Below are 27,827 nucleotides of genomic sequence, written 5' to 3'. Positions count from 1 at the left end.
ATTACTTTATACAAATTTTACTGACTAATTTAGATATTAAGGTCATGATCCAGCCTTAAAGTTTTTTTATTATTATTTTTAGATTAGTAAAAAGAAATTACAAATTTAATTAGGTCATACAAATTTAACTAGCTAATTTAAATAGAAAGATCCTACCATATTATTTATTGTATACATTTGCATGAATAAATTAAATATCAATGCTGAGATCCTACAATATAGTTTATTATTAGAAAAATTACCTACTGATAAAAAATATAAAGTTCGATTATTAAAACTCTGTTAGTTTGGATAAAAATCTAAAGTTACATTCGGTCCTTAATAATGAAGTGTAAATGATCCGAAATCAGAAAACTGATCATATAATTAATGACAATAAAAATCTTAAACTATCTTTGTATACTTTTGTTCGTTGAAAATCTCGTTACTGCAGCCGGACTCTTGTTGCGTAGCAACCAGTAAAGCTTTCAGTTGACCAACGTGTGAAGCCGCCAGGACGTGACGTCAAGTTAGAGTAAATGCAACTATACTACATCCGGTTATAGACTTATAATTAAAGCCTTATGCTTGAACAGTATTGCTTTTTTTTTTTTTACAATAGGCTGCAATTCTTTAAACTAAATGGTTTAGTTTAATAGAAAAGCAGGCAGTTCTGGTGTTTTTACTTGATTTTAAAGGGCTGCTTCTCAGAACAGTACTTAATAGTGCCGCCATGAAACCTTACTGTGAAAGGTCACTTGTCTTACTTCCGGTATATTTGTGTAACTTTACGGCCATTGGTCCTTATTTTCCTTCAACGTTAGATTCCACCGACAACATCCGACATTAGCCACCGGAGAGCTGCCGTCCGGTAACCGGTTGACTGACTACCGAAGACACCGAAAGAGACATTTTGATTTATTTTAGTACTTTATCCGGGACATTTTTGACTGTTTAACGAACAGCGGACAGTTTTGCGACTAACGGTCTGACAAACATGTCAGAGAACATCAGCCTTTCCGAGCTCCTTAACGTGTCCATCAGGGACCCCCGGGGAGGAACCGTCAACTTCTCCGCCCTTCACACGCTGCTGCTGGCCATGCTAAAGCATCTGGACCTGCGGGAGGTGAATATCCCTTGGATGAACCCTCCTCCTCCCGGGGGCAGTCCTCTGGGAGTCTCCGCTCCGGCACCGGAGCAGCAGCGGGACCCGGAGGAGCAGCAACGCCGGCCCGAGAAGCTCATTGCTGTGTCCGAGCAGGAAGTTCCGCCCGACACAGAACTCCAGGAGCGGACAGAGTCTCCTCCAGCTCCGACCCCCGCCGGCTCCTGCTCCTCTCAGCCCGCTCAGTGGAGCCTCAAGACCCGCATCCAGAAGTGTGAGGACGGCGTGAGCCAGGTGAGACAGAAACTTCCAAACTTCCAAATATCTGAAATGACACAAATTTTATTTATGAATCCACTTTTATTTGATGTTTTTAACCAACTATGAAGGTCAAAAATTCACAATTGTAGTTTCATATTTGCTAACAAAAATACAGTAAAAATAACGAAAATGTCCTGATTTTTTTCTAGCCTTCATTTACATAACATCATGCATATTTTCTTTTATATTATTTATAAGATTTTTTATGTATGTATTGATGTGTTATATTTAATATATTATAAATATTGTTGTGGTATTTACAAATACAACAAAGAAAAGCATTTGTAAAATAACAAGAAAAAATTATGTAAAATTACAGATTTGTTGATGCATTGCAAACGTGTTTAAAGTGTTTTCAAACGCAAGTGAACTCTTTCTAATCATTCGGATGTTTTCTTGTCAGAGCTCTGACTGTCTGCCAGCAAACGTCTTCTTCTTCTCTTCCATCTGTTAGACCTTTCATCGTGTCTTCTTCTTCTTCTTCTCTTCCATCTGTTGGATGTTGCATCATTTCAACATATGTGTGTTTGTGTTTTGATTATACACAATTATATCTAGAATCTGTTCAGGTATTTAAAGTGTTTTCAAACTAAATCAAACTCTTTCCAACGACTCCGCTGTTTTCCTGTCGGAGCTCTGACTGTCTGCCAGTGGAACGTCTTCTCTTCTTATTCTTCTCTTCCATCCGTTGGACGTTTCATTGTGTCTTCTTCTTTTCCTTTTTCATCTCCTCTTCCATCTGCTGGACGTTTCATTGCGGCGCTGAGCTGCTGCTGATGGATCTGAGAACAAAAGCAGACAGTTGACATCTCAGATGACCTCCGCTTCTGTTCAGGTTTCCACCAGGACAAAACAGCAACAGAAACAGCTACTTAGTTACTTGAACTTAAAAAAATACACAAAATATGAATTCAGACAGTGAAGAGTTGGATGACAGAGTTCTGGTCCAGACTCGGTTCTGCTCCTCGGGGTAATTGTGGGTAATTAGCCCCCTGTGGAGGCTGTCAGCTGATGAATAGCTGCTGCAGGTGAAGCTGAAGCTCCTCTGAATCATTCATGTCCTCTGTGGGCTCGGCCGGGTCGGCCGGTATCTCTGCCGGATTAACCAGAACCAGGTGACCCGGTGTGACCTCCGCTCACCTGTTCACCTGTCAGAGCAGCGATTAAACCCCCCACTGGTGACGCTTTGTGTTCAAAGTGCAGCAACAGTCAGCTTCAGTTAATGACTGACTTTTAAATGAGCAGCAGCTTAAAGAATAACAGAACCAGACTGAAGCTTTGCAGAACAACTTGGACACTGCATCACCGGCACAGTCGCACAAAAATATAAAAGCAACACGTTTTATATTCACTAAAACAACTGACAAAATGTTTTAATTTCATTGTTTATTTGTGGCAGGAAACTCTTAACAATGTCGAACTTTTGTTTTGCATTTGCGCAAATACATTTTAAACCAAACCAGAAGTTTTTCCTGAAAGTTAACCTCTTGAACAACCAAAGGTGTCGTGTAAGCAGTGGCAGAAAACAGTGACTTAAAACAATGGAAAAACAGCAACAGAAAACAACGCAAAGCATCAGCTGAGAGTGACAGAAAACAATGACTCGAAACTGGAAAAAAAACAACAGCAAACTGCAACTGAAAACAACAGAAAAACTGGCAGAAAATAGCAACAGAAACAATAGCTGAGAATGTCAGAAAACAGTGACTGAAAACATAAAACAGCAACAGAGCAAAGCATCTAAAAGCAACAGAAAAGAATAACTGAAACCAAGAGAAAACGGCGACAAAAACAGCTGTTAACAGTGATAGAAAACAACCAAAAAACTGGCAGAAAACAGTAACTGAAAGCAACAAAAAACAATTACTATCAGCAGCAGTGGAAAACAGGAGGAAACAGTAACTAAACAGTGACTGAAATCAGCAACTAAAAGCAAAAGAAACAGTGACTTAAACCAAACTTGAAATTAAGGAAAACGGTACCACAAACAATAGAAAACTGTGACTGAAAACAACAGAACTTAGCGACAAAAAACACTGACCACAAATGGCAGAAAACGATGACTGAAAACAGAAAACGGCAAAAGAAAACAGTGGCTAAAAACAGCGATGGAAAACAACACTGACTGAAAATGAAAGAAAAGAATGACTGAAGATGTCAAAAAGAAAAACAGAGACTGAAAAGAACAGAAAACAGTGACTAAAAACATCGATGAAAACAACTATAAAAGCCCCACAAACTGCAACTGGGTCAATATATAATTGCAGGACTGTTTGTATCATAGTTGACATTTTTGCTGTTTTCAGGCCTAAAATCAACATGGCCGCCTGTAACCAAAACGCCACATGACATTTTAGAGAAAGATTCTTCGACGATATTGTATATACAATTGAGTAAAACTGAACGTTATTTATACAGATATTGTGGGAAACCTGTTGACATGCCATAAATTCAGACTTAACTGACACACTACTTTATATTAAATAACTCAGAAAGCCTTGGAGTCTTGCCAGTCTTTTCTTCAGGAGGAAATGACATCATGTGGAGCAGGTCATGTGATCTGGAATTTACACACTTCCTAGAGAGGTGTTTTTGTCATGGGGAACTTAGTTCAAAATAATTTCTCAGACACGGATACAATTTGTTATTTTCCAGATAAAATTTGATATATTGCCAAAAAAAAAAGAAAGATATTTCTGTCATGATTATCTCAATTTAATAAAAAGAACACAATCAAAACACTTTTTTTAAAAATCTCATTTTATTATTGTTTTGCTAATTAAAAGGTGGTTCTTATTAAATAAGGACCATTATTTAATTGACATTTTAGTGATATCCAGTATTTTTTTTATTAATAAGTGATTGTTTCCATAATAAATAATGGTGGAATTTGTAAAGACATGATCATAACAAACATAAAAAAACATTAGTTTTTTTACTCACATAAAAATGTATGCAAGACATATCCTATGAACTTCAAAAGTCCCTCAATTATAGATTGACCCAACTAAAAGACAGCACAAAACAGCACCAGAACACAGCATCTAAAGGAAACAGACAACTGCAACTGAATACAATGGAAAACAATAACTGAAAACATAAAAAAAATCTGACTGAAAATGAAGGAAAACAGCAGCAGAAAGAAAAGAGCACAGTGACTAAAAACAGCAGAAAATAGAAACTAAAAAAACAATAGAAAACAATGATTAGTCTGTGTTACTTTATTTGACAGAAAGGTATAATTTTTCTTATTTGTGACCATTTGATGGACAAAAATGTCTAAAAATGTTCAATAAATAAATCTCTAATTAATGAAACAAGCAAAAACAACTGAATTGCTATTTTTATCATTAATTCTTACCATATTATTTGCTTCCACGTCTTTCAGGCCCAGTTTTTAAATCTAATGTCCACTTTAAAGCTGTGACGACAGATTAAATATGAGTGTGTAACTTTCAGCTGCCCTCAGATTCAACCCTGAATCGTTGTGTCCTATAAATAAACTCTAAATGAAGCTTGTTGAAGCTGGTTGGCTGAACTAACAGTCGGTTAGTTATTGGAGCTCTGTGGGGTCGAGATGCTTCTTTTCACATCTGACAGCAGTGAAACAGCAGCTCAGGAATTTCCTTTAAATGTTTGCTCTGCTAACAAACCTCACAGGAAGTTTAAATAACCGATTATCAGCCCGTGGAAACGGCAACAGCTTGATCTGTGTTTTCTACAACGCTTCGTCTTCGTCTGAGGTCAGAGGTCATAATAACTAAAGATCCTATTTCTGTCTGCAGGATTAAAGCTGTAAAACTGTGAGATGTCTTTGATTTATTAGGCACCATATTTGTGACAGAACGTAGAAAAACAATCAGATCTTTTCTTAAACCTAACCAGGTGGTTTTATAGTAAAAACAAAAGGAAACTGATTGAAAACAACTAAGAACAGCAGCTGAAAAATGCTAGAAAGGACTGAAAACAAAGATGGAAAACCACTGAAAACAGTGACTGAAAATGAGGGATGGTGCTCAGGTTTCTTACAGTGTGTCAAATCTGTAGATGTTCATGTCGAACGAGAAGCCTTTTATTTTGTTGTACGTTTTAAAATAATTTCAATTTAAACTCACTGTGTTCAGGTGATGAAAACCATCGAGGAGCTTCATGATGAGAAAAATAACCTGAAGGATGAAATCAAGGAGCTGAGACATCAACAGCAGGTGAGAAAAGTGGGTTCTAGTTGCTTGGTTGTAATTATTGGGCTTTGGGTTCAAATTTCAGGGTTCTAGTTCTGGGTATTCATTTCTGGGTTCTAATTTCTTGGTTCTGACCTCTAGTGTCTTGGTTCTAATTTCTGGGTTCTAGTTCCTGGATTCTAACATCTGGGTTCTTATTTCTGGTTTCTATTTTCTGCATTCTAATTTCTGGGTTCCTATTTCTGGATTATGGGTTCTAATTTCAGGGTTTAAGTGTCTTGGTTTTAGGTTCTAGTTTCTGGGCTCTGGGTTCTAATTTCAGGGTTCTAATCTTTGGGTTTTGGGTTCTCTTTTCTGGCTTCCAATTTCTAGGTACTATGTTCTAATTTCTGAATTCTGGGTTCTAATTTCTGAGTTCTGGATTCTACATTCAGGGTTCTGCTTTGTGAGTATTAATTTCTGGGTTGTTGTTTCTGGGTTCTAATTTCAGGGTTCCAGTTTCTAGAAACAAGGTTCTGATTTTTGGGTTTTAGTTTCTGAGTTCAATTTTTCAGGTTCTGGGTTCTTGTTTCTGTTTTTTTTTTTTTTTTTTTTTGGTAGTTCTTTCTAGCTCTGGTGTCTAATTTTGGGGTTCGAGGTTGTAATTTCTGGGGCATGGGTTCTGGTGTCTGGGTTCTAATATCTGGGTCCTGGCTTCTCATTCCTGGGTTCTCGTTTCTGGCTTCTGATTCCTGAGTTCTGGATTCTTCAGAATAAAGGGATGTTTCTCACAGCGAAGTTCTCTTCTGCAGGTGCTTGGTGTCCAGAGTGAAACAGCCGCTGCGGTGGATCGCTGCTGCCACCGACTGGATGCTCTGGAGGAAGCTGTGGTGAGTTCATGGAAACATTTTTCAGTCTGTTTTTTTTTTTTTTTTTTTTTACAGTTTGTTTCTGATAAATGCCATAATGTTGATGATTTTAGGTAAAGATGACATTCCTGTTAAACCTGTTGCTGAGTTTCAGGGTCATAGAATCAAACTGTTGGTTTCATGCTGCTAACTAACTGCTAGAATCAGCTGCTGCCCTGCTAATGCTAATCTAAAGATAATATAGTCTCATCTAATGTAATCTAAAGCTAAGATAATGCTATGATAATGCTAATCTAATGCTAATATAAAGCTCATCTAAAGGTAATACAATGCTAATCTAAAGCTAATATAATCTCATCTAGTGCCGTCTAAATCTAATGCTATGCTAATGTAATACTAATATAAAGCTAATCTAATGCTATTATATTGTTAATTTAATCTCAACTAATGCCATGCTAATGCCATGCTAATATAAAGCTAATCTAATGCTATTCTATTGTTAATCTAATCTCACCTAAAGCTAGGCTGATGCTAATCTAATGCTATTCTAATATTAATCTCATCTCGTCCAATACTAGTTTAATGCGAATAAAAAGTTAATCTAATCCTATGCTAACGCTAATGTAATGCTAGTCTAAAGCTAATCTAATGCTGTGCTACTCTAATGCAATGCTAATGCCAATCTACTCCTAATCTAAAGCTAATTTTATGCTGATATAATCTACAGCTAATCTAAAGCTAGCCAGTATGACCCTGTGTGTTGCTGTGACAGAGGTCTCTGAGGGCCTCGATTCAGAAGAGTCCAGAAGATCTGAGTCGGTTTGTGACCTGGGATGCCATTGAGTTGGGACTCTTGACTGACAGACAGAACCTGGACCAGGTTAGTTTGTTAGACCAGAACCAGAACCCAGCCTGCTCTGTGAGAGACCTGCATGAGTTAAACAGACTTTAGCAGAAGCTTGGTGTCACAGATGCTTTAGTGAGCTCTATGAAGTTCTGGATTTTTGCTGTTCTTTACATTGAACTCGGTTATGAGGTTCAGAACCTCAAACATGGATGATTTGGAAGATGAACCCAACAGATCATGACTTTTTATTTCTGTGGTTCTAAAGACAACAAACATTTAACTAAAATAAAAATCTGTGAAAGGATCAGGAATTTCCTTCAATGTGTCTCTGCTTTTTACAGGAGCTTGCAATTCCAGGAGTTACTGATGGATCCATGGTGGTCCAACCTGCAGAAGATCCTTACAGAACCACCATCATTGCTCCTCCTCAGTCCAGTTCTTCCTCCTCCATTACCCGACCGACAGAACCAACCACAGAACCAGCAACCATTCCTGAACAGACTTTAACCCAGCAGGCAGATCCACAGAGTAGAGGTTCTGGTGGTTCTGCTGCTGCTGGTTCTTCTGTTTCTGCTGCTGGTGGTTCTGCTGATAGTTCTGCTGCTGCCGGCCAGCTGGAGGCCTCGGCACTGGAGAAAGGAAAAGTGGACCAGAGTCAGCTGACTTGCCTGATAGAGAGACTCACCAATACAGGTAACCTGAGAACACCTGGTATCAGCAGAAGTTTAGTCTTGTTTATGTGTAGTTCTAGCTAAGTTAAACTAACTTTAGTTTAGTTAGTTTAGTCTAGTCTAGTCAAGTCTAGTTTAGTTTAGTCTAATTTAGTTTAGTTTAGCACAGTTTAGTTAGGTTGGTTTAATCTAGTTTCGTTTAGTTTGTTTAGTTAAGTTTATTTCACTCTAGTTTAGTCAAAGTTAAATTTGGTTTAGTCTATTCTAGTTTTTAGTTTAGTTCACTTTAGTTTAATTAGTTTAACTTAGTCGAGTCAAGTCTAGTTTAGCTTGGTTTGTTTAGTTTTGTACAGTTTATTTAGGTTAGTCTAGTCTAGTTTAGTTTATTTCACTTTATTTTAGTTTAGTCTAGTTTAATTAAGTTTTGTTTAGTTTACATTTTGTCTAGTCTAGTTTAGTTGAGTCTCGTCTAGTCTAGTTTAATTTGGTTGAATTAAGTTGATTTTTTAGTTTAGTTTAGTCTAGTTTAGCCTAGTTTAGTTTTTAGTTTACTTTAGTGTAGTTTAGTTTTTAGTTTTTAGTTTAGTTGGTTAAGTCTAGTTTAGTGTAGTTTTTGCTGTGAGGTTTCCATCAGGCAGGTCTGAGGACGCCTTTGGTTTGACACAGCTGTTCATGATAAGCTGATTGATTCAGTGTTGGTGAGAATCAACATGAGACTGAAGAAAGTAAAATTATTTCTCCTCCTGTGTTTATATGAGAAACTATAGTAATGAAATACAACTTATGAACAGTTTTAATGGCTCGGAGTAACTTTAGTTCTGTCTGATTTAACTTCTACAAGCATAAAATATGAATATTTATAAAGATATTTGTAAAGTTTTAGCTTCATATATCAAATCATTTTGTCAAGAAATTCCCTGTCGACTCACTTTAAGCAGGTTTTTTGTCACATTGAAATTTGAGTGTGTGTTTGTTTAAATATGGATCTATTTTTTATTTTCAGATATTTAATCTGTGTCTTTGTTTTGTAATATCTTTGATCACTTACAGCTGTTTCATCTGGTTTTAAATTTTAAAATGTGTATCTGGAGAGTTAAATGTGTTTTTCCTTCATGAATTTTGATTTTTTTTGCATTTCTTCTATTTGAGCGGACTTATAATTGGCTCCTTTTCAAAATTAATTTCATGGCTTATGCAGTTATAGATGTACAAGTGGGATGTTTTGCATCTTATATTGTATTTTTTATTTAGGTTTAAGGCTGACATTTGACTATTTTCCTGACAGAACCACACATGATGCATTCAAGGACCATTGGAAAATTGAAAATCTGTTCTTTTATTCGTGTTGTCATTTTGATAAGATAATGCTATGATAATGCTAATATAAAGCTAATCCAATGTTAATCTCAAGATAATACAATCTCATCTAATGAAATCCAAATCTTTCGCTATACTAATGCTAATTTAATGCTATATAAAGCTAATCTAATGCTATGCAAATGCTAATCTAAAGCGAATCCAGTGGTAATCTAATGCTATGCTACTCTAATGCAGTCCTAATGCTAATGATGCATTGAAGGGCCATCGAAAAATTGATAATCTGGCTATTCCTTTAGTCGTGTTGTCATTTTGATTATAAGCTAATGCTATGATAATGCTAATATAAAGCTCATCCAAATCTAGTCCAATGATAATCTGAAGCTAATATAATCTCATCTAATGTAATCTAAATCTAATGCAAATTTCATGCTACATAAAGCTAATCTAATGCTATCCTAATGCTAATCTAAAACTAATCTAATGCTAATCTAATGCAGTGCTACTGCTAATGCTAATGATACATTCAAGGACTATCAGAAAACTGAAAATCTGGCTGTTCTTTTAGTCTTGTGTCATTTTGATGACTTTATTTTGAAAGTAAAACAAGTTTCAAATCAAAGGCAGGTTTTGGTCTTCAGGCAGTAAAGTTCTGCATGTTTCAGTGAATAAATAATAATAATGATAAATGATGTGATGTTGTGATTCCAGGTTCTCCAGAGGCATTAACTCACCTGATGCAGCAGGTGAACCAGCAGAGAGCTTTGATCGACAGCCTGCTGAGCGACAGGGAGAAGGTGAGTCGGGTTGTTTCTGCTTCCTCACTATCACATTCTGGTTCTGACCGAGTTTCTGTCCAAAGCTGGAAGAACTGGAGGACATGATCCTGAACCTAAAGAGGCCAGACACAGAACCCAGCTCAGAACCAGACAGTGTGGACTCAGATAGACGATATCAGGAGCTCAGCCAGCAGGTGTCCTTCCTCAGGTAAAGGCCAGAGTCAGGCTCGTGGTTTGTAGTTTTATCCAGCTAAAGAAATGGTGCAGTGATGGATAAAAATACAAATGTGTCCTCCAATCAGTGCAGCTAATTTTCTCTTCGGTTCTATGAATGTGAGTCTGAGTTCTCAGTTAGTGTTTAGATCAATTCAGATGAATTTAGATGAGTTCAGATGGGTTTTATTGTGCATTCCTTGTTGGTACGTTGATGTTCAGGAGGTCTGTGCAGAAGCTGGAGGTGGATTTGAAGCAGCTGATGGTGAAACAGGTTCAGACTGAAGAGAAACCAGCAGATCAACATCTACAAGATCAGGTCAGACAGACGACAGTCAGAGGAACAAAAGGCTGCAGCCGATTAAATGACGTGTTGAGAGTTTAAGCTTTTCACCGTCGGCGCTGAACACTGTAAATTAAAAAAAAACTTAATCCAGTTTTTTTTTAAAAATCAGTGACGGTCTGGCAGCAGAGGAGCCAGAAACACAAGGCTAAAAAATGTTGGAACACAATAACATTTAAAAACTGTGTAAATAAGCAAATAATATGTTAGAGTATGAAGACTGTGTAGTATAAATACTGCAGAGCAAAAAACTGTAGAGGAGGGGTGTCAAACATGCAGCCCATGGACCAAAACCGGACCTCCAGAGGGTCCCATCTGGCCCGCAGGACGACTTTGCAAAGTGTAAAAGTTACAGAGAAAGCATTAACAGCAGATTGTAAATTTGTGCATGTTTGGCACCCGTGCTGTAGAGTATAAATAATGTAGAATATAGAGACTGTACAGCTTGAAGGCTGCAGATTATACATACTGTAGAGTGTAAATATAGTGTTATAGTGGAGTATAAAGACAGAATTAACTCCAGTGGTTGTTTTCCCTCCTGGCCCTCCATCAGCTAGATGATCTGAGGAGTTTATTAGAGGAGGTGATGCTGAACCAGGATCCTCAGATGAAGGATCATGAAGACCAATCAGAGAGTTCAACCAGCAGGAATCCAAGGCCTCAGTTTAAAGTCAACAAACAGCTGCAGGACTCAGAAACTGAATTGATCCAGCAGCAGAGTGAAGACAGAAGAGAAGCACTACAGGAAAGACAGGCAGGTTAACCACTAAACATTGTGTATAATATGTACTCAGTCGATAAACACATCACTGCAGGACGATCAGGAAACACATGCAGGTTAACCAGGGAACTCTGCTGGATCTAAACATCCATACGGTCTGTAAATCCACCAGGGTGAAGAGGAAACACTCCTGAACACACGTCTAATCTTCTCTAACTCTTCATAAGTACACATTAAATATAATTCTGTGAAAATCTGGAAGCAGGGTGCCAAAAATAATCTGTTTATAGATTTTAGAATGCTGTAACAACTCAAAACTGTGAATAAACAGCAAATATCTGTAAAATTATGAGGTTTTTAGCAGATTTAAATGAAATAAAAATAGTGACCTTTTTAAATCCTTAATATGCAAAAAAATACCTGCTAAATATTATTCATGCTAATAAAAATACATTGAAATAGTGTAAATTACTGGTCAAATGTTGGTTAACCTATTATTAATATTTGTAAAAGTCCAGATTTTTATTTGATGTACAGTTTCTTAATGGTTTGTGTATAAATTAAATTTTTTGTGATTCTGTGTGTTTGTCAGAATGTGCAGCTGCTCAACGACGTCCAGAAGTCGATTCTGCAGCTTCAGGCCGATTGTGAAAAACTGCAAGAAATAACCGGAAGTTTATGGGAAGACAGCCGACAGAAGCAGAACCACATCGAGGTAAAAAAAAAAAAAAAAAAAAAGACGGCAATTTAACCCCCGTGTCATCCTGTGGGTGAAACTGGCCTGTTTTAAAGTTTGAAAATGTGGGAAAAAATACATTTTCACAGTGAAGCTTCTGATATCCACATTTTCAACATTTTGGGATTTTTTTTTAACATTTTTTGGTGGATAAAATAAATATTAAAAAAAGTTTAAGAACATTCACAATGTTCTCAAAGAGAATATTCAAAGTTTTACTGATATAAATGTAATTACTTTAGATATTTTTAGGATTTTTTTTGGAAGATTTTTACAATTTTTAAAAAAATATTAAGAATTTTCTTGCCAAATTTGGGGTAATTTTTTTAAAATTAAACTTTTAAGGGAAACTTTTAAGGAATTATTGGAATTTTCTTCCTGCAGACTTTCAAAAATTTGATGATTTTTTTCTGAATTTTAGGATTTTTTTTTAGACAGGGAAACAATATTGTTTGGTGCCCGTAAATGAAGACAGCAAGAGGGTTAGCTGATATCAACATGAAACGGTTCCAGTTGATTATTCAAGTATTATTTGATAATAAAAGTTTTCTAATCTTTCAGTTTATATCTGCAAATGTGGCTTTATACATCTAAAAAAACTCTAAAAAATCTAAATACTGAATATATCCAGCTTTAAGTCTTTAGTTTTGCTGACATATCAGTGTCAGGTTTTTTTTGGGATGTCTGTTTTAGTTTGTCTTTAGGACCATATAAGTCAGAAAATACTGTAAACAACCAGAAAAAAATCCACTTGCTCCATGTTTTCATGAATAAAATGTTCTATAAATCAGACTGTAAATAATATATGAACAAAACCCTTCATACAAACCTTCACAAGTCCAGATTTCTGCATCAGTCAGAGGAAAAAACTCAAAGATATGTTGAATAAATTTCTATCGATTCTTTTGTAAATCTTTGTTTTAATCAATCAGTAAATAAATATCATGAAACTTCTCCAGTTGTCGTTTTCTGAAGTTTACAGTTTAAATCTGCAGATGTTACATCAAGTTTCCAGAGCAGAAATCTCAACAGAGAATAAAATCAGCTTCAACATTTTAGTTTTCTTTACTGACACGGAGTCAAAGGTTGTTTTTTTTATGTTTCTGTTTATTACTCCTCTTTTTTAAAAGCTCTCTACAGTATCACAAGTCCCTATGAAACACCTTTTGGCTTTAAAACTGTCAAAATGAAGCAAATGAAAGAGAAACAAAGCGGAATTTTATGTCTGATGTTTTTCTGCCTCCTGATATCAGTGTTGAACTGTTGTTTCTACAGAAGCTGTTCAGGATGACAGAGCAGCTGGAGGTGAAGAAAGCCGACAAGCAGATGGTGGAGACGGAAATAGTGAGAGCTTCTTCTTTAACCCTCGTGTCGTCCTGTTGGTCAAATCGACCCTTTTTAAAGTTTGAAAATGTGGGGGGCAAAAAAAAATCACAGTGAAACTTCTGATGTCCACATTTTCAACATTTTTAGAAAATTTTTGAACATTTTTTGGTGGAAAAAAAGAAATGTTAAAAAAATGTTTAAGAACATTCGCAAAAAATCAACCAAAATCCAGTGAAATTTGCTGGATTTTGGCTGATTTTTTTTGTGAATGTTCCTAAAGAAAGTATTGAATGAATGAATGGTTTATGAGTGAATGGTTTATGAGTGAATGGTTTATTTCGGTTACAAAAATTACAGTAAACAAATTTTTTTCCTTTTCCGCCTTCTCTCTCTCTTTCCTCATCCCCTACTCTTCTCACAAAAAGATGAAAAAGAAAAGACACAAACAAACAAAAGAAACAAAACAAAGAAGTTTTACTGATACATATGTAGTCACTTTAGGTATTTGTAGGATTTTTTAATGTTTTTACATTTTTTTTTTCGGAAATTTCTCACCAAATTTGGGGGATTTATTAAAAGAGAAACTTCTAAGGAATTATTGGAATTTTCTTCCTGAAGGTTTTGCAGACTTTCAAAAATTTGATGATTTTTTTTTTTTGCTCAATTTTGGATTTTTTTTTCAGACAAGGAAACAATATTTTTTGGTGCCCGTAAATGAAGACAACGGGAGGTTTAGCAGTGCAAAGACTGGTTTTCCCGTCAGATTAGAATCATCATTGTTCTACAGGTGTTCAGGTGTGCATCGGGTCCATGTCTGAGCTGCTGTTTCCTCTCAGAAAGCAGATAAATGTGTTCTGGACACTAAAGTGAGTCGGCTGCAGCTGGACCTGGTCAGAGAACAACTGACCTCCATGTTCCACGAACTACTCAACAAGGTGACGGATCAGGAACAAGACTGGAGCAAAGTGATGGAGAGACTCTCTACCGAGATGGAGCGTAAGGTACGAATATTATATGCACATATATACACTGCCCGACCAAACAGAAAGTCGTACACTTGTATTTTGTTCATCTATGTTCCAAACCTGCTCTGGGGAGTGACCAGAAGAACAAGATCACAGATACAAGCGGCCGAAATGAGCTTCCTCCGTAGGGTGGCTGGACTCAGCCTTAGAGATAGGGTGAGAAGCTCAGACATCCAGAGGGAGGTCGGAGTAGAGCCGCTGCTCCTTCACATGGAAAGGTGCACCTCAAGGTGGTTTGGACATGTGATTCAGATGCCTCCAGGGAGACTTCCTTTGGAGGTTTTCCAAACACATCCACCTGGGAGGAGACTGTATAGCTCATCTGGCTTGGAAACACCTCAGGATCCCTCAGGAAGAGCTGGAAAGTGTTGCTGTGGGAATGATGTCTGGAATGACCTGCTTCCTCTGCTGCCTCCACGATGCAACTCGGGATAAGCGGAAGAAAATGGATGGATGGATGCTTTTAGCTTTGAGTCTGGCACTCATTCGCTGTGGCATTGTTTTGATAAGCTTCTGCAATGTCACAGCATTTATTTCTGTCCAGAGGTATATTAATTTTTCATCAAGATCTTATATTGATGATGGGAGAGTTAGAGTGCAAAGTCTTCTCCAGAACATCCCAAAGATTCTCAGTAGGGCTGAGGTCTGGACTCTGGAGAAAAATCCATGTGTGAAAATGACGTCTCATGCTCCCTGAACCACTCATTCACAACATGAGCCCCATGAATCCTGACATTGTGGAACATGCCCACGCTTCATTGACAGAAAGACCTGGTCATTCAGTATGTTCAGGTAGTCAGCTGACCTCATTCTTTGGGAACATAACGTTGCTGAACCTGACCAACCCCAGATCATAACCCTAACCCCCATAGACTGGTAGGTACTAGACATGATGAGTTCATCACTTCATCTGCCTCTCTTCTTACCCTGATGCCCCCATCACTTTGGAACAGGGTAAATCTGGACTCGTCAGGTCACATTTGTCCCTTAAATGATGGTTCATCACTATCCTTCAGGTTTTAATAATGTATTGGACGGTTCTTAACCTGATTTTAGTAGTTTCATCTCCTTAGTTGTTTTCTTTGCTTGATGCAGGCCAATAATTTGACTCTTCTGAGACAGATTAACATCCTTTCCATAACCACAGGAAATGTCTTACCACATGCTTGTTTAAGAAATGAGAAGCTCCTCACTGCATCAGGTAGGGTTAAATAAGTTGTTGCAGCTAAAACTTATTCATCACCGCAGTAGTTATCCAATGGAAGGCTCCTACCTATTTGTTTAGTTAAATCCAAGTGGTGACTTTTTTTTGGATGGGCAGGGCATGAATGAGTGTAAGGATGGTAAATCCTTTTGTAAAATATTAATTTGCAGTTTTGTTATTTCACAGGTAAAAGTAGAAGAAAAGTATATTTACTGACACAACCATAAAACTGCCAGTATTTTAGTGCATATGCAGTAAAGTGACAGAAATGAAGCTCCTCCTCAGTCCATCCTGAGCTGCAGTTTTCTAACTTTTCTACCGTTTCTGTGATTGAACAGCTGAACAGAATCGAGTTGGACTCGGTGAAGAAGCAGCTTGAGGATCAGTGGAAGAACATTCAGGAGAAGCTTCAGGCTCAGGAGGCTCCAGAACATGAAGACGCCGCCGGAATCAGGAAGTGAGTTTAGACCACATCATCAGACAGGATCAGTCTGTCTGTAGGTGTTTCTGAAGCTCTTTTTATGTGTATAGAGAGATAGACAGACAGATAGATAGATACTTAATTCCGAGGGAAATTCAATACATGTGAAGTTTTTAAAATTCTCTCTACGTTCTCAAAAAATGGCTCAGCAGCAACAGAGTTAGTGAGAAGGACGTGTTTTTATGTTGCTCATTCAGTTTTGGTGGATTTTTATTTCTGTGGTGCTGTTTCAGATTGTTTCTTCTTTGTTTTTGTGTTGTTGTTTTTTAAAGAAATCTACGCAGGGATAAAGTCTGAAGAGCTGCTGCTGTTTCTTAGGAACCCATCTGTCAGTGCAGCTACGTCACTGTGAACATGCAGCTTTGTGTGTTTGTGTTTGCAGGCAGCTCGTGGACAGATTCCACTGCCTCTCCTGCGACCGGCCCATAGTCAAACACTTTCCTGGACCGTGAGTCAACAAAAACACCACAACATCAGGTGTATGTTCACCACACACAACGGTCTGACTTCTGTCTGTTTTGCTCTCTTCGATCTAAAGTCATCTGGTGACGCTGCCATCATCTCCAGCTTTTCCATCCCACAAGTCCATGAGGCCGTTTACTGTCTACGCTATGGAGCAGGTCCGGCAGCAGTATAGGAGGTCAGACCAGTTCATCTTTATCCAGGAGTTAGATCGGTTCATTTTCATCCAGGTGTTAGACTGGTTCATATTCATCCAGGTGTTAGACTGGGTCATATTCATCCAGGTGTTAGACACAAAATGACAGACAAAGAAAAACAGTCATGAAGAGAAACAAAGCAACAAAAAGTGACATAAATTGACAACAAACACAAAATGACCTCAAAATAGACAAAAACTGACTGTAAATAGACGAAAAATATCTACAGAGACACAAAATGACCACAGAATAAATGTGAGGTTTTTATCTTTATTACTTCCTCAGATATTGTTGCTCAAACAGTTTAATTTAATGTGAGGGAAAACGTGCTGGAAATGTGTCGATGGATAATTTCTAAACTTTTTTTCCCAGAAAGTATTTAAAATGTTGTAAAATTTAAGGTGGAATGATCTGACTCTAATTTTCCATCTCAGCTTGAAACCAGGAACGAACCGCTCCAACTTTGAGATTTCTAACTCAGTCAGGAGGAGGCAGGTAGAGAACTTAGAGAACCAGAGCCGGAGACCAGCAGGAGACCAGCAGTGAGTCAGGATGGAGGAGGAGCTTAAAGGATTCACATCGACCAATAAAAACAGTTTCTGTCAGTCCTTCTGTTATTTCGCTCCTTATTCTGAACAAAGTCGCAGTGAATACGTTTGACCCAGAACAATGGAAAGAGACCAAAATTTCAGAAAAAGATTTAGAAATGACATGAGACATGCAAAAAGGTGACAAAGATGCACAAAAATATGTAAAAATGACACACAAGTTGCAAAAAGATAGCAAAAAGGTGACGTAAATACACAAAACATGATAAAAATACAAAAAAACACATAAAATAACACAAAAAGATGCAAAAATGATGCAAAACATGCAAAAAGATGACAAAAATACAGAAAAAGATGCAAAAATAAGAAAAATGCACAAAAAGATGCAAAATACTCAAAAATAACACGAAAATACACAAAACCATGCCGTGATTAAGCAGTTTATTTGCTAGTTTTTACTATTATGCATGTTAAGTGATGCTTTTTACCATAAAAGTATGATGGGACAAAATGCAGACAGATGAGAAAAATACACAAAAACATAACAATGCTCCGGAAGATGAGAAAAATACACAAAATATAACAAAAATACACATAAAGATGAGGAATAACACATAAAGAGGTAAAAATAACAAAGGATGCAAAAATACACTAACAGATAGAGAAGTGACACAAACATGCAAAAAAGATGACAAAGATACACAAACTCCACAAAAAGATGCAAAAATACACAGAAACATACTGTGATTGAGCAGTTTATTTACTAGTTTTTATTATACATGTTAATACTTTTTACCATTAAAGTGTGATAGGACAAAATGCAAAAAGATGAGAAAAATACACAGAAAAATACACAAAAAAATACACGAAAAGATGAGGAAAAATGCACAAAAGATGAGGGAAATACACTAAACAAATGCAAGAAATACATCAAAGATGCAAAAAATAACACAACATATGCAAAAACTCACAAAGAGAACACAAAAAGGTAACAAAAATATGACAAAACAATGCAAAAAGATAATACACAGAAAGATGAGAAAAATACACAAAAAGACAAGAAAAATACAGAAAGAGACAAAAAATAACACCAGACAAAAATAACACAAAACATGCAAAAAACACAAAACATGAAAAATTCACATAAAGATGACACAAAAGGATAACGTTAGGTTACTCATGTAACCCCGGTTCTCCGATAACCGAGTGAGGTATCTCACTATGGGAAACGCCCTCTGGCGTGACCGATCATGGAAGCTCCAATGACACCACGTCTGTCATATGACAGACCAATCATCTCGAGATGCATGGGGCAGCCTGCCCCCCTTATAAGCGCCCCCGCGCTGCACCCACCATTCTCAAGCGTATTTCTTCCACCCCACTGATGCAAGTAGGGCAGTGTTGTGAGATACCTCACTCGGTTATCAGAGAACCGGGGTTACATGAGTAACCTAACGTTCTCTTTCAAACCTCCCTCGGTATCTCACTATGGGAGATATAGCCCACTCCCGGATTTGCATGCTCCGAAGCCCACAAAGCCGCGACCCGTGATGGGTCGACACCCTAAACCCTCCCCAAGGGCTGGCACGCAATTAAGATGTACCCACACTCAGGACTGAATGAGCCAGAGACGTCTCGGTCACGTCCAGCCTGTAATATCAGATGAATGTGTGTGGGGATGCCCAGCTGGCAGCGGCACAAATATCCCTCACAGATGTGCCTTTGAACAGGGCCCATGAGGTGGCCATACCCCTGGTGGAGTGGGCCCGAAGCCTCTCCGGGGGCTGCAACCCACGACTTTCGTACGCCAAGATTATAGCCTCCACCACCCAGTGTGACAGGCGCTGGCGCGTCAGGGCTCTCCCCTTGTGAGAGGGAGCCCACGATATGAAGAGCTAGTTGCTCTTCCTAAATCCCTTAGTCCTGTCCATGTAGATGCGTAATGCCCTCACAGGACAAAGCAAATTGAGCCGTCTCTCATCCTCCCCTGCAAACGGTGGTGGGTGAAAAGCAAGCAGCTCAAGCGTGGAACAGCTGTAGGCAGAATCACTAACCTTAGGTACAAACGCTGGGTTAGGACGCAACGTTACCTTCCCATAATCTGGGGAGAACTGAAGGCATGAGGCGTGCACAGACAAAGCCTGTAACTCGCCTATCTGTCTCGCTGACGTTAAAGACAGCAGCATGACAGTCTTAAGAGAGAGCACTCTTAAATCTGCACATTCTAACGGCTCAAAGGGCAACCTTGTGAGCGCCTCCAGAACCAAGGGTAAATCCCATGACGGAACCGGGTGTTTACGCACGGGACGCAGCCGACGCGCACTCTTCATAAACCTCTTTATGAGAGGATGCTGCCCGATAGGCGCACCTCCAAAGCCCACGTGACAAGCTGAAATAGCGGCCAAATAGACCTTAATGGTGGAAAAAGCTTTATTACCGTCCAATAAGTCCTGCAAGAAGCACAACACATCTGGGACAGAACACTGAAACAGAATGATAACTTTAGTCTCACACCATTTCTCAAACACGCGCCATTTATTGTCATATAATGATCGCGTGGAAGGTGCTCTTGCGCACTGAATAGTCTCAATCACCCTCGTCGGGAGACCAGACTCGTGTAAATTCACCCTCTCATGTACCAAGCCCAGAGAGCTAGACGTTCGGGGTTCGGATGAAAAATCTGCCCGCGCGCCTGTGACACCAGGTCCGCGCGTAATGGTAACGGCCATGGCTGGCCGTGTATGAGCTGTATCAGCTCCGCCATCCACGGTCTGCTGGGCCAGTAAGGAGCTATCAGGATTAATGAAAGCTGCTGCTCCCTTACTCTGATCAGAGTTGGAGTGATGAGGTAGAGAGGGGGGAAAGCATACAGCAGCGCGTTTGGCCACGGGTGCGCCAACGCGTCCGCTCCCAGCGGCGCGTCCCGGTCTCGTAATGAGAAAAATAGGGGACACTGCGCGTTTTCGTGCGATGCGAAGAGATCTACGGACGCTCGGCCGAATCTCTCCCACACCCGGAGAAGCACTTCGGGGTTCAGTCTCCACTCCCCGTACAAGGGATTCCCCCTGGAGAGTAAATCTGCCCCGCTGTTCAGTGCACCCGGAACGTGCGCCGCGCGTAACGATAACAGGTGCTCGCTGCTCCATAATAACAGACTCTGAGCTAGTCTGTGTAATTTTACAGATCGAGTGCCTCCCTCCCTGTTTATGTAGGCCACTGCTGTCGTGTTGTCCGCTCTGACCAGCACATGACACTTCCCCAGGAGGGGCAGAAAATGTCTGAGGGCTCGGAAAACAGCCAACAGCTCCAAGTAGTTTATATGAGCCTGACGAAGCGTCGGGGGCCAGGTCCCGTTCACTGACCTCCCCTCGAAAACCGCTCCCCACCCCGTTAACGAGGCATCGGTTGTAACTGTCTTCCTCATCACAACCGCTCCCAATGGGACGCCGGTAGTGAATATCCCCGGGTCTCTCCAGTGACGGAGAGCCTGGAGGCACTCCGGGGAAATCCTCACCATACGCCTGAGGTGACGTCGTGCGTCCAGACGCAGAGAGGATATCCAGTGCTGAAAATCCCTCATTTTCAGCAGCCCGTGTGGAATGACAGATATTGATGACACCATCAGCCCTGACAGCCGGAGACAGTCCCGTAATGACACTGAACTTCCCCTTCGAAATAAAGCCAGGTGTTGGCGAAATTTCTCCACCCGAGCATGGGACAGAAAACTCCGAGATGAAACAGTCTATTTCGAGGCCCAAATACTCGATCTTCTGAGTAGGAGACAAACAGCTCTTTAAGGGGTTTATACTGAAGCCCAAGCTGCTCAGCCTGTCCATCAGTCCCCGCGTATCCCTCTCCCTTGTTGGGAGCACAAAGGAGAAAATCGTCCAGATACGCGAACACTCTGAGGCCCGATGCTCGCATCGGGTTCAGGGCTGCTTCCACACATTTGCTGAAAACCCTCGGGGCTAGTGACAGCCCGAAAGGCAAGGTCTGATACTCGTATGCCATTCCCCTGAAAGCGAACCTGAGATATTTTCTGTGTGCGGGATATATGCTTACATGGGAATAAGCGTCCTGCAGATCCACTGAAGTGAACCAGTCACCTGGACGAATGGATCGGAACAGAACCTTGTGTGTGAGCATTTTGAATTTGTACTTTCGGAGGTGTAGATTGAGGCAACGCAGATCTAGGATCGGACGTAATGAACCTCCTTTCTTTGGAATGAGGAAATACCGGGAATAAAACCCCTGATTTCTCTCTCCCTCCGGTACAATGCGAATTGCCCCTCGGCTTAATAGAGAAGATATTTCGCTCTCCAAAGCCTCCGTGGCTTCCCCCGTAGCTTCTGACATTAGCACACCGTTGAAGCGGGGCGTCATCCTCCTCGTTCTCGTCGTTAAGGAGGTCCAGGTTATCATCCTCCTCTCCGCCCCCCCCCTCCGTATTCGTCCTCCGAGTCGAGGAGCTGGTCGAACAGCGGAGGGAAATCCGCCACCGGGGGGTTAGCCCAGTCTGTGTTAGCTGTAGCCGGTTTGGCGGCGCTATCGGAGAGGCAGGGGTCGGCTTTTGAACTGGCCGAGACCCTGAGGCGCCTCTCCAGGATCCTGGTTGGCATAGTGCTGCAGTGCTGGCAGCACTCGGAGTCTGCGAGTGACGCCTGAGCATGCTGCACTCCCATACAAGCAATACAGAGAGGATGTGGGTCTCTTCCTGAAATGCTAAGACCGCAAGAGGCCGGGCAAGGACGGGACTCGACGTCCTTCACCTTGCCGCTAGCTGTTGTCCCCTTAGAGGAAACGGTAGCCATAGCCGACCTTGACGGTCAGTAATAAAACACCACCACCCTAATACCTTAACGGTTAGCGTGATAAGTGAACAAAAACAGACATTTTCGCGACGAAAGCAGCGATAAAAGTGAATCCTGAATTAGATATTCACGCTCGGTGACTACCTTGACGGCGCATCGGAAGAGCAGTTGAATGAAAATCCAAAATCAGGACCGCTGAGGAGCTATGTGATGATCTTCACGTGGAAGAAAGCGAGAATGGTGGGTGCAGCGCGGGGGCGCTTATAAGGGGGCAGGCTGCCCCATGCATCTCGAGATGATTGGTCTGTCATATGACAGACGTGGTGTCATTGGAGCTTCCATGATTACTATGTTGGTAGTATAATGTTAGTAGAGTCTCGTCAGGTGATGGTTTCTGTACTTCCTGTTTGAGCAGCGATCGTATCTCGGAGCTGACTGACTTGGGTCACCTGGTCGTGTCCCGGAGCTGTGGGGGGAGTCACACCAACACCTGGACCAATCAGAGACGAGGAAACCTGCAGCACCTGAAGCACCACGGACCAATCGAGGGAGAAGCTGTGATCCAGGTAGAAGATCTGAGACTGAAGCTCTCTAGTAACGTTATTAATGATCAGAGTTCTACCTTCATACTGTGAATCTTTCCTGAGTTCCAGGTCCTTTACATTCATAGAGGCGGGTCCAGATTTATCACTCTTTAACGGACTTTTTCCGTTCTATTTTCGTCAGTTCATTGTTACTAAAGTTACTGGAGATGCTTCTGACTTGTAACTTTAATCAGCTTTATTTCAGTTTTTTTGATTTCCACAAACATCCTGTTTTTGTGTGTTTTTTGTGTGTTTCTATGGTGTTCGTGTCAGTCTGAAGAGGTGGACATCGTGGGACAGGACGGTCACATCTATAAAGGTCGACAAAACGTCTCCACCTCCAGGAATACAGAAACTAAACTACCTACAATCTCCACCAAAGACGGTGAGTGTTCTCTACACGTATGACCTTTGAGGTCTTAGTGATTTTTTGGACACTGAACCACCTTCAGAATCTGTGAGCCTCATTTCAATATTTATACTGGATGTCACATATGGTTAGTTCAAGGACCGTCAGGAAGATGAAGATCCAGCAGTTGTTCTGCTGATGAATGGAGTCAGTTCTGCAGGTTTGAGGTTTTAGAGTTGAATAAAAGTAAATTATTTTTTCATTTATGAGCAAAACGAAGTTCTTTGAATTTGGGGAACTTTGTGTTTGCAGATCTTGAATTTTATATTTTCACCCTCAAAAAAACCTGAAAATACAACAAATCTTGTAAAAAATATCTACAAAATTACCTTAAATGTGTCCAGACATACTTAAAGCTGTCAAAAACATCAATAATAAATACAGGCTGATTCTTTAAAATTAAAAAAGTACATAACTTTTAAATGAGGGCTGTTTTGTGGGTGAAGAAAGTTTTTATTAGTGTAACCCTCCAGTTTTGTTTTTGCCATTTTGACCGTAAATTTGTCAAGAATTACTAAAAATGGTACAAAAGGATGATAATTAAGATTTAATGGCCTGTTAAAATGGAATAAAGTGCAGAATGTTCAATCCAGACTGGTCGATAAAGTTCCTGTAAGTGTATTTATATGGATGGATCCATTTTTTCTTTTACTAATATACAGTCTTTGGTCGAGATTTCAACAACTTTTCAAGGTTCAAGGTTTCTTTATTCATACCCGTGGGTAAATTTGTTTACAAAAGGGAAAGCAGCAATCCCAAACAACCACAACAATAAAACAATAAAAACACAACAACCACAAGAATAAACATTAAAAACACAAACACAGATGTCGTCTACCTGGTACACTCTATCTAACTCTAACTTTTGAGGCTCAAACATCAGTAGAATCTGATGTGTGGAAAGTTTGAACAGACAAGGTTCTAGTTTTTAGATATTTTGACTAAATGTTGATGTGGACTCATCGGTAGGAAACATAAACTGGTGTTCATAGAGGTCTAGATGTTGGTGTTCACAGAGGTCTAGATGTTGGTGTTCATAGATGTTGGTGTTCATAGATGTTGGTGTTCACAGAGGTCTAGATGTTGGTGTTCACAGAGGTCTAGATGTGTACACAGAGGTCTAGATGTTGGCGTTCGTAGGGGTCTAGATGTTGGTGTTCGTAGAGGTCTAGATGTTGGTGTTCGTAGAGGTCGAGATGTTGGTGTTCATAGATGTCTAGATGTTGGTGTTCACAGAGGTCGAGATGTTGGTGTTCGTAGAGGTCGAGATGTTGGTGTTCATAGATGTCTAGATGTTGGTGTTCATAGAGGTCGAGATGTTGGTGTTCATAGATGTTGGTGTTCATAGATGTTGGTGTTCATAGAGGTCTAGATGTTGGTGTTCATAGAGGTCTAGATGTTGGTGTTCATAGAGGTCTAGATGTTGGTGTTCACAGAGGTCTAGATGTTGGTGTTCAGAGAGGTCTAGATGTGTTCACAGAGGTCTAGATGTTGGTGTTCGTAGAGGTCTAGATGTTGGTGTTCACAGAGGTCTAGATGTTGGTGTTCACAGAGGTCTAGATGTTGGTGTTCACAGAGGTCTAGATGTGTTCACAGAGGTCGAGATGTTGGTGTTCGTAGAGGTCGAGATGTTGGTGTTCACAGAGGTCTAGATGTTGGTGTTCACAGAGGTCTAGATGTGTTCACAGAGGTCGAGATGTTGGTGTTCGTAGAGGTCGAGATGTTGGTGTTCATAGAGGTCTAGATGTTCATAGAGGTCTCGATGTTGGTGTTCATAGATGTCTAGATGTTGGTGTTCGTAGAGGTCGAGATGTTGGTGTTCTTAGATGTCTAGATGTTGGTGTTCATAGAGGTCGAGATGTTGGTGTTCATAGATGTCTAGATGTTGGTGTTCATAGATGTCTAGATGTTGGTGTTCATAGAGGTCTAGATGTTGGTGTTCACAGAGGTCTAGATGTTGGTGTTCATAGAGGTCTAGATGTTGGTGTTCACAGAGGTCTAGATGTTGGTGTTCATAGATGTCTAGATGTTGCAAACTGCTTCATATTTAATTTACAACATATGAGGCTTAATTTGCCTTCAACAATTTTCTCGTGTATTTATTTCTGATGTTTCTGAGATAGGAAGCTTCAGATCTGAGTCAGATTTCTCAGAACTTTATTATTCGACAGAACTGTTAAAATGTTCTTCATGTTTCCTGTTTTCTGGCTGCAGCTTCGACGAAGACCAAAGACAAAACCAGGAACTCTCCGTGTCACAAACCTGCTGCGTCTCCGGAGAGCCACCAACCTCAGTTCAGTGCCAGAACCAATCAGGGCAGCCGCTCAGGTGAGTCACATGACAGGTGAAGCTCCAAACAGAGAGTGTTGATTCAGACAGAAAGTGACACAAACTGAAACTGTAACTCTATTTATTTTAATAAACAGCTGCAGACTGATAACAGACTCAGAGCTCTGCCTTTTTCATACTAGTTTTTAGGTGGTTTTGCATCTGTTTGTTTTTATTTTTCTTCTTTTTTTATTGTTTTGTCTTTCTGTGGTCAATTTGTGTCACTTTCTGCTGTTTTCAGTGTATTTATAGTTGTTTGTCTGTTTTTTAGCTGTTTTCAGTGTCTTCACTGTTGTTTTCTTTCAGTTTGCATAGATTTTGTACCTGTTTTCGTCTGTTTCCAACAGTTTTAATCTTTCTGGACATTTTGTGTGAATTTTTTTAATTGTTTTGTGTCGCTTCCTGCTGTTTTTATGTGTCTTTGTAGATGTTCATGTCTCCTTTTTGGCTGTGTTGTAACTCTCAGTATTTGTTTTGAGTAACATTCAATACATATGGATTCAGAACACTATTTGTGAATGTTTGTAATAAAGAAACAGTTCTGTAATTTTATTTTTTTTCAGCTCAGAATAACAGATCACATCATATTTCAATTGATTTTTAAAAAAAAAGTGCAATTACAATAAATTTTTCCAAAGTATGTTTTCATGCCATTTTTTTTCTTAAAACACTTCTTTAACAAATGGGAATTTTTCTGGTTATTCAGTCAATTTTTGTGTAATTTTACTGATGCTTTTGTGTATTTCAGAAATAAAGGGAAAAAATCTGTAAAATATAAAAGAAAATTCAGTAAAATTACAGGTTCTAGATTAAAATTTCAGGTAAAATTTGAACTAACATCACAGTCAAATTAATTCAGTCGATTACTGACAATATTATAATTTCTTCTGTCACAAGTTTTCTGCAGTTTTATATTTAAAAATAAAATAAAGTTCTGTATATTTAAAAATGAAGAAATTTGCAAATAATTTCCAGACCTGAAATGTGAATGTCGATAAAACCAGCTTCAAAATTTCACTTTTATTGTGCTGTTGTGTATCCCTCAATAAATCAGAAAATACTGTCAACATCCACAAAAAGACATACATTTTCTCCACGTTTTTAGAAATAAAATATTCAACAAATGAGTAAACTAAACTCTGAGTAAAAACTTTCACAAAATAAACAGAAATAAAACTGGAGAACATCAGATTTCTAGATCAGAAATGGAGGAAAATACATGAAATTCTTTACATTTTTATTGGAAACTACAGTTTTATTTTCATGTAAAGAAAAAGAAAAAAAATCCAGTTTATTACTTACAAGTTTTCAAAAGTTTTCTGTTAACATATGCAAAAAAAGGTAATTTAGTTTAATCTCAAGAAAAGAAATGTGACATTTGATTAGAGCAGCTGCTGGTTTCTGATCAGTTGAAGGAAATAAATCCTGCAGATGTAGTTTTTTTGATTCTCTTCCTGTTTCCTGCTGCAGCCTCCAGCCTGTCGGGCCGTGATTGGCCGGTTTCAGCTCTCGGTTGTGTGTCTCAGAGCAGCAGTGAACCGGTCGGCCTGTAGGCGGCACTAAAGAGTCAGAGGTAACGGGACAGACAGCTGCACTACACCTCCCACGATGCACCTGTACACACTGACTTCAGCATATCTGACTTATTTTAACATTTAATAAATATGAGTGGAAATAGAGTCACTTCCTGTTTCTGTTTTTCACATTAAAGGATTTCCTGATGGTAATGAATTCCTCAAAACCTCTCCTTAAATCTTTCATTTTATTTTTGGTTTTAAGCACTAAAGCAGGAAACGATCTATTTTAAGGGACTATTTTCAACATTAATCATCAGACAGACTTCAGGGGATTCATCCTCCTTTATATGTACAAAACTTGTATTTGAACATAAAAATGAGAAAATGAGAAAACAAAAAGCTGGTTCATAAAATCCCCCAAAGTTTAAAATAAATCTGCACCAAATCACTTTTTGTTGCTCTCTTCTCAATTAAATGATCATCTCATTTTATTCAGCTTCTGTTCTGGTTCCATTCTAGTTCTAGTCTGGTTTTATTCTGTTTTTTTCTGGTTCTATTCAGGTTTTATTCTGGTTCTATTCTGGCTTTATTCTAGTTCTATTCTGGTTTTTATTCTGGTTCTATTCTGTTTTTTCTAGTTTTTATTCTGTTTTTTTCTAGTTCTATTCTGGTTTTATTCTAGTTCTATTCAGGTTTTTCTAGTTCTATTCTGGTTTTATTCTAGTTCTAGTCTGTTTTTTTCTAGTTCTATTCTTTTTTGTACTTCTATTCTGGTTTTATTCTAGTTCTATTCTGGTTTTATTCTAGTTCTATTCAGGTTTTTTGTAGTTCTATTCTGTTTTTTTTCTATTCTGTTTTTTGTAGTTCTATTCTG

The 27,827-nt window shown here is 39.2% G+C and overlaps 1 protein-coding gene across 2 annotated transcripts; it reads left to right on the top strand.

Moving 5' to 3' along the window:
- The first annotated feature begins 790 nt into the window (after positions 1-790).
- LOC110954173 (glutamine-rich protein 2) lies at positions 791-27,115 on the top strand. 2 transcript variants are annotated; one of them, XM_051945599.1, is made up of 18 exons: positions 791-1,378; positions 5,530-5,610; positions 6,378-6,455; positions 7,207-7,314; positions 7,623-7,974; positions 9,981-10,066; positions 10,132-10,256; positions 10,484-10,580; positions 11,918-12,040; positions 13,337-13,405; positions 14,224-14,388; positions 15,955-16,073; positions 16,480-16,545; positions 16,636-16,737; positions 22,531-22,681; positions 22,973-23,084; positions 25,323-25,436; positions 26,907-27,115. In XM_051945599.1, the coding sequence occupies exons 1-18, from the start codon at positions 977-979 to the stop codon at positions 26,987-26,989; spliced, it is 2,433 nt and encodes an 810-aa protein (XP_051801559.1). In that variant the 5' UTR covers positions 791-976; the 3' UTR covers positions 26,990-27,115. The 2 variants fall into 2 exon arrangements, with proteins under 2 accessions (XP_051801559.1, XP_022054228.2); XM_022198536.2 differs by lacking the exons at positions 10,132-10,256; positions 10,484-10,580.
- Positions 27,116-27,827: the final 712 nt, after the last annotated feature.

This window comes from Acanthochromis polyacanthus, chromosome 3 (genome assembly GCF_021347895.1).
Source record: "Acanthochromis polyacanthus isolate Apoly-LR-REF ecotype Palm Island chromosome 3, KAUST_Apoly_ChrSc, whole genome shotgun sequence".
NCBI classification, from domain to species: Eukaryota; Metazoa; Chordata; class Actinopteri; family Pomacentridae; genus Acanthochromis; species Acanthochromis polyacanthus.
The sequence above is the reverse complement of the archived record's forward strand: the minus strand, read 5'-3'. Positions and strand labels throughout refer to the sequence as shown.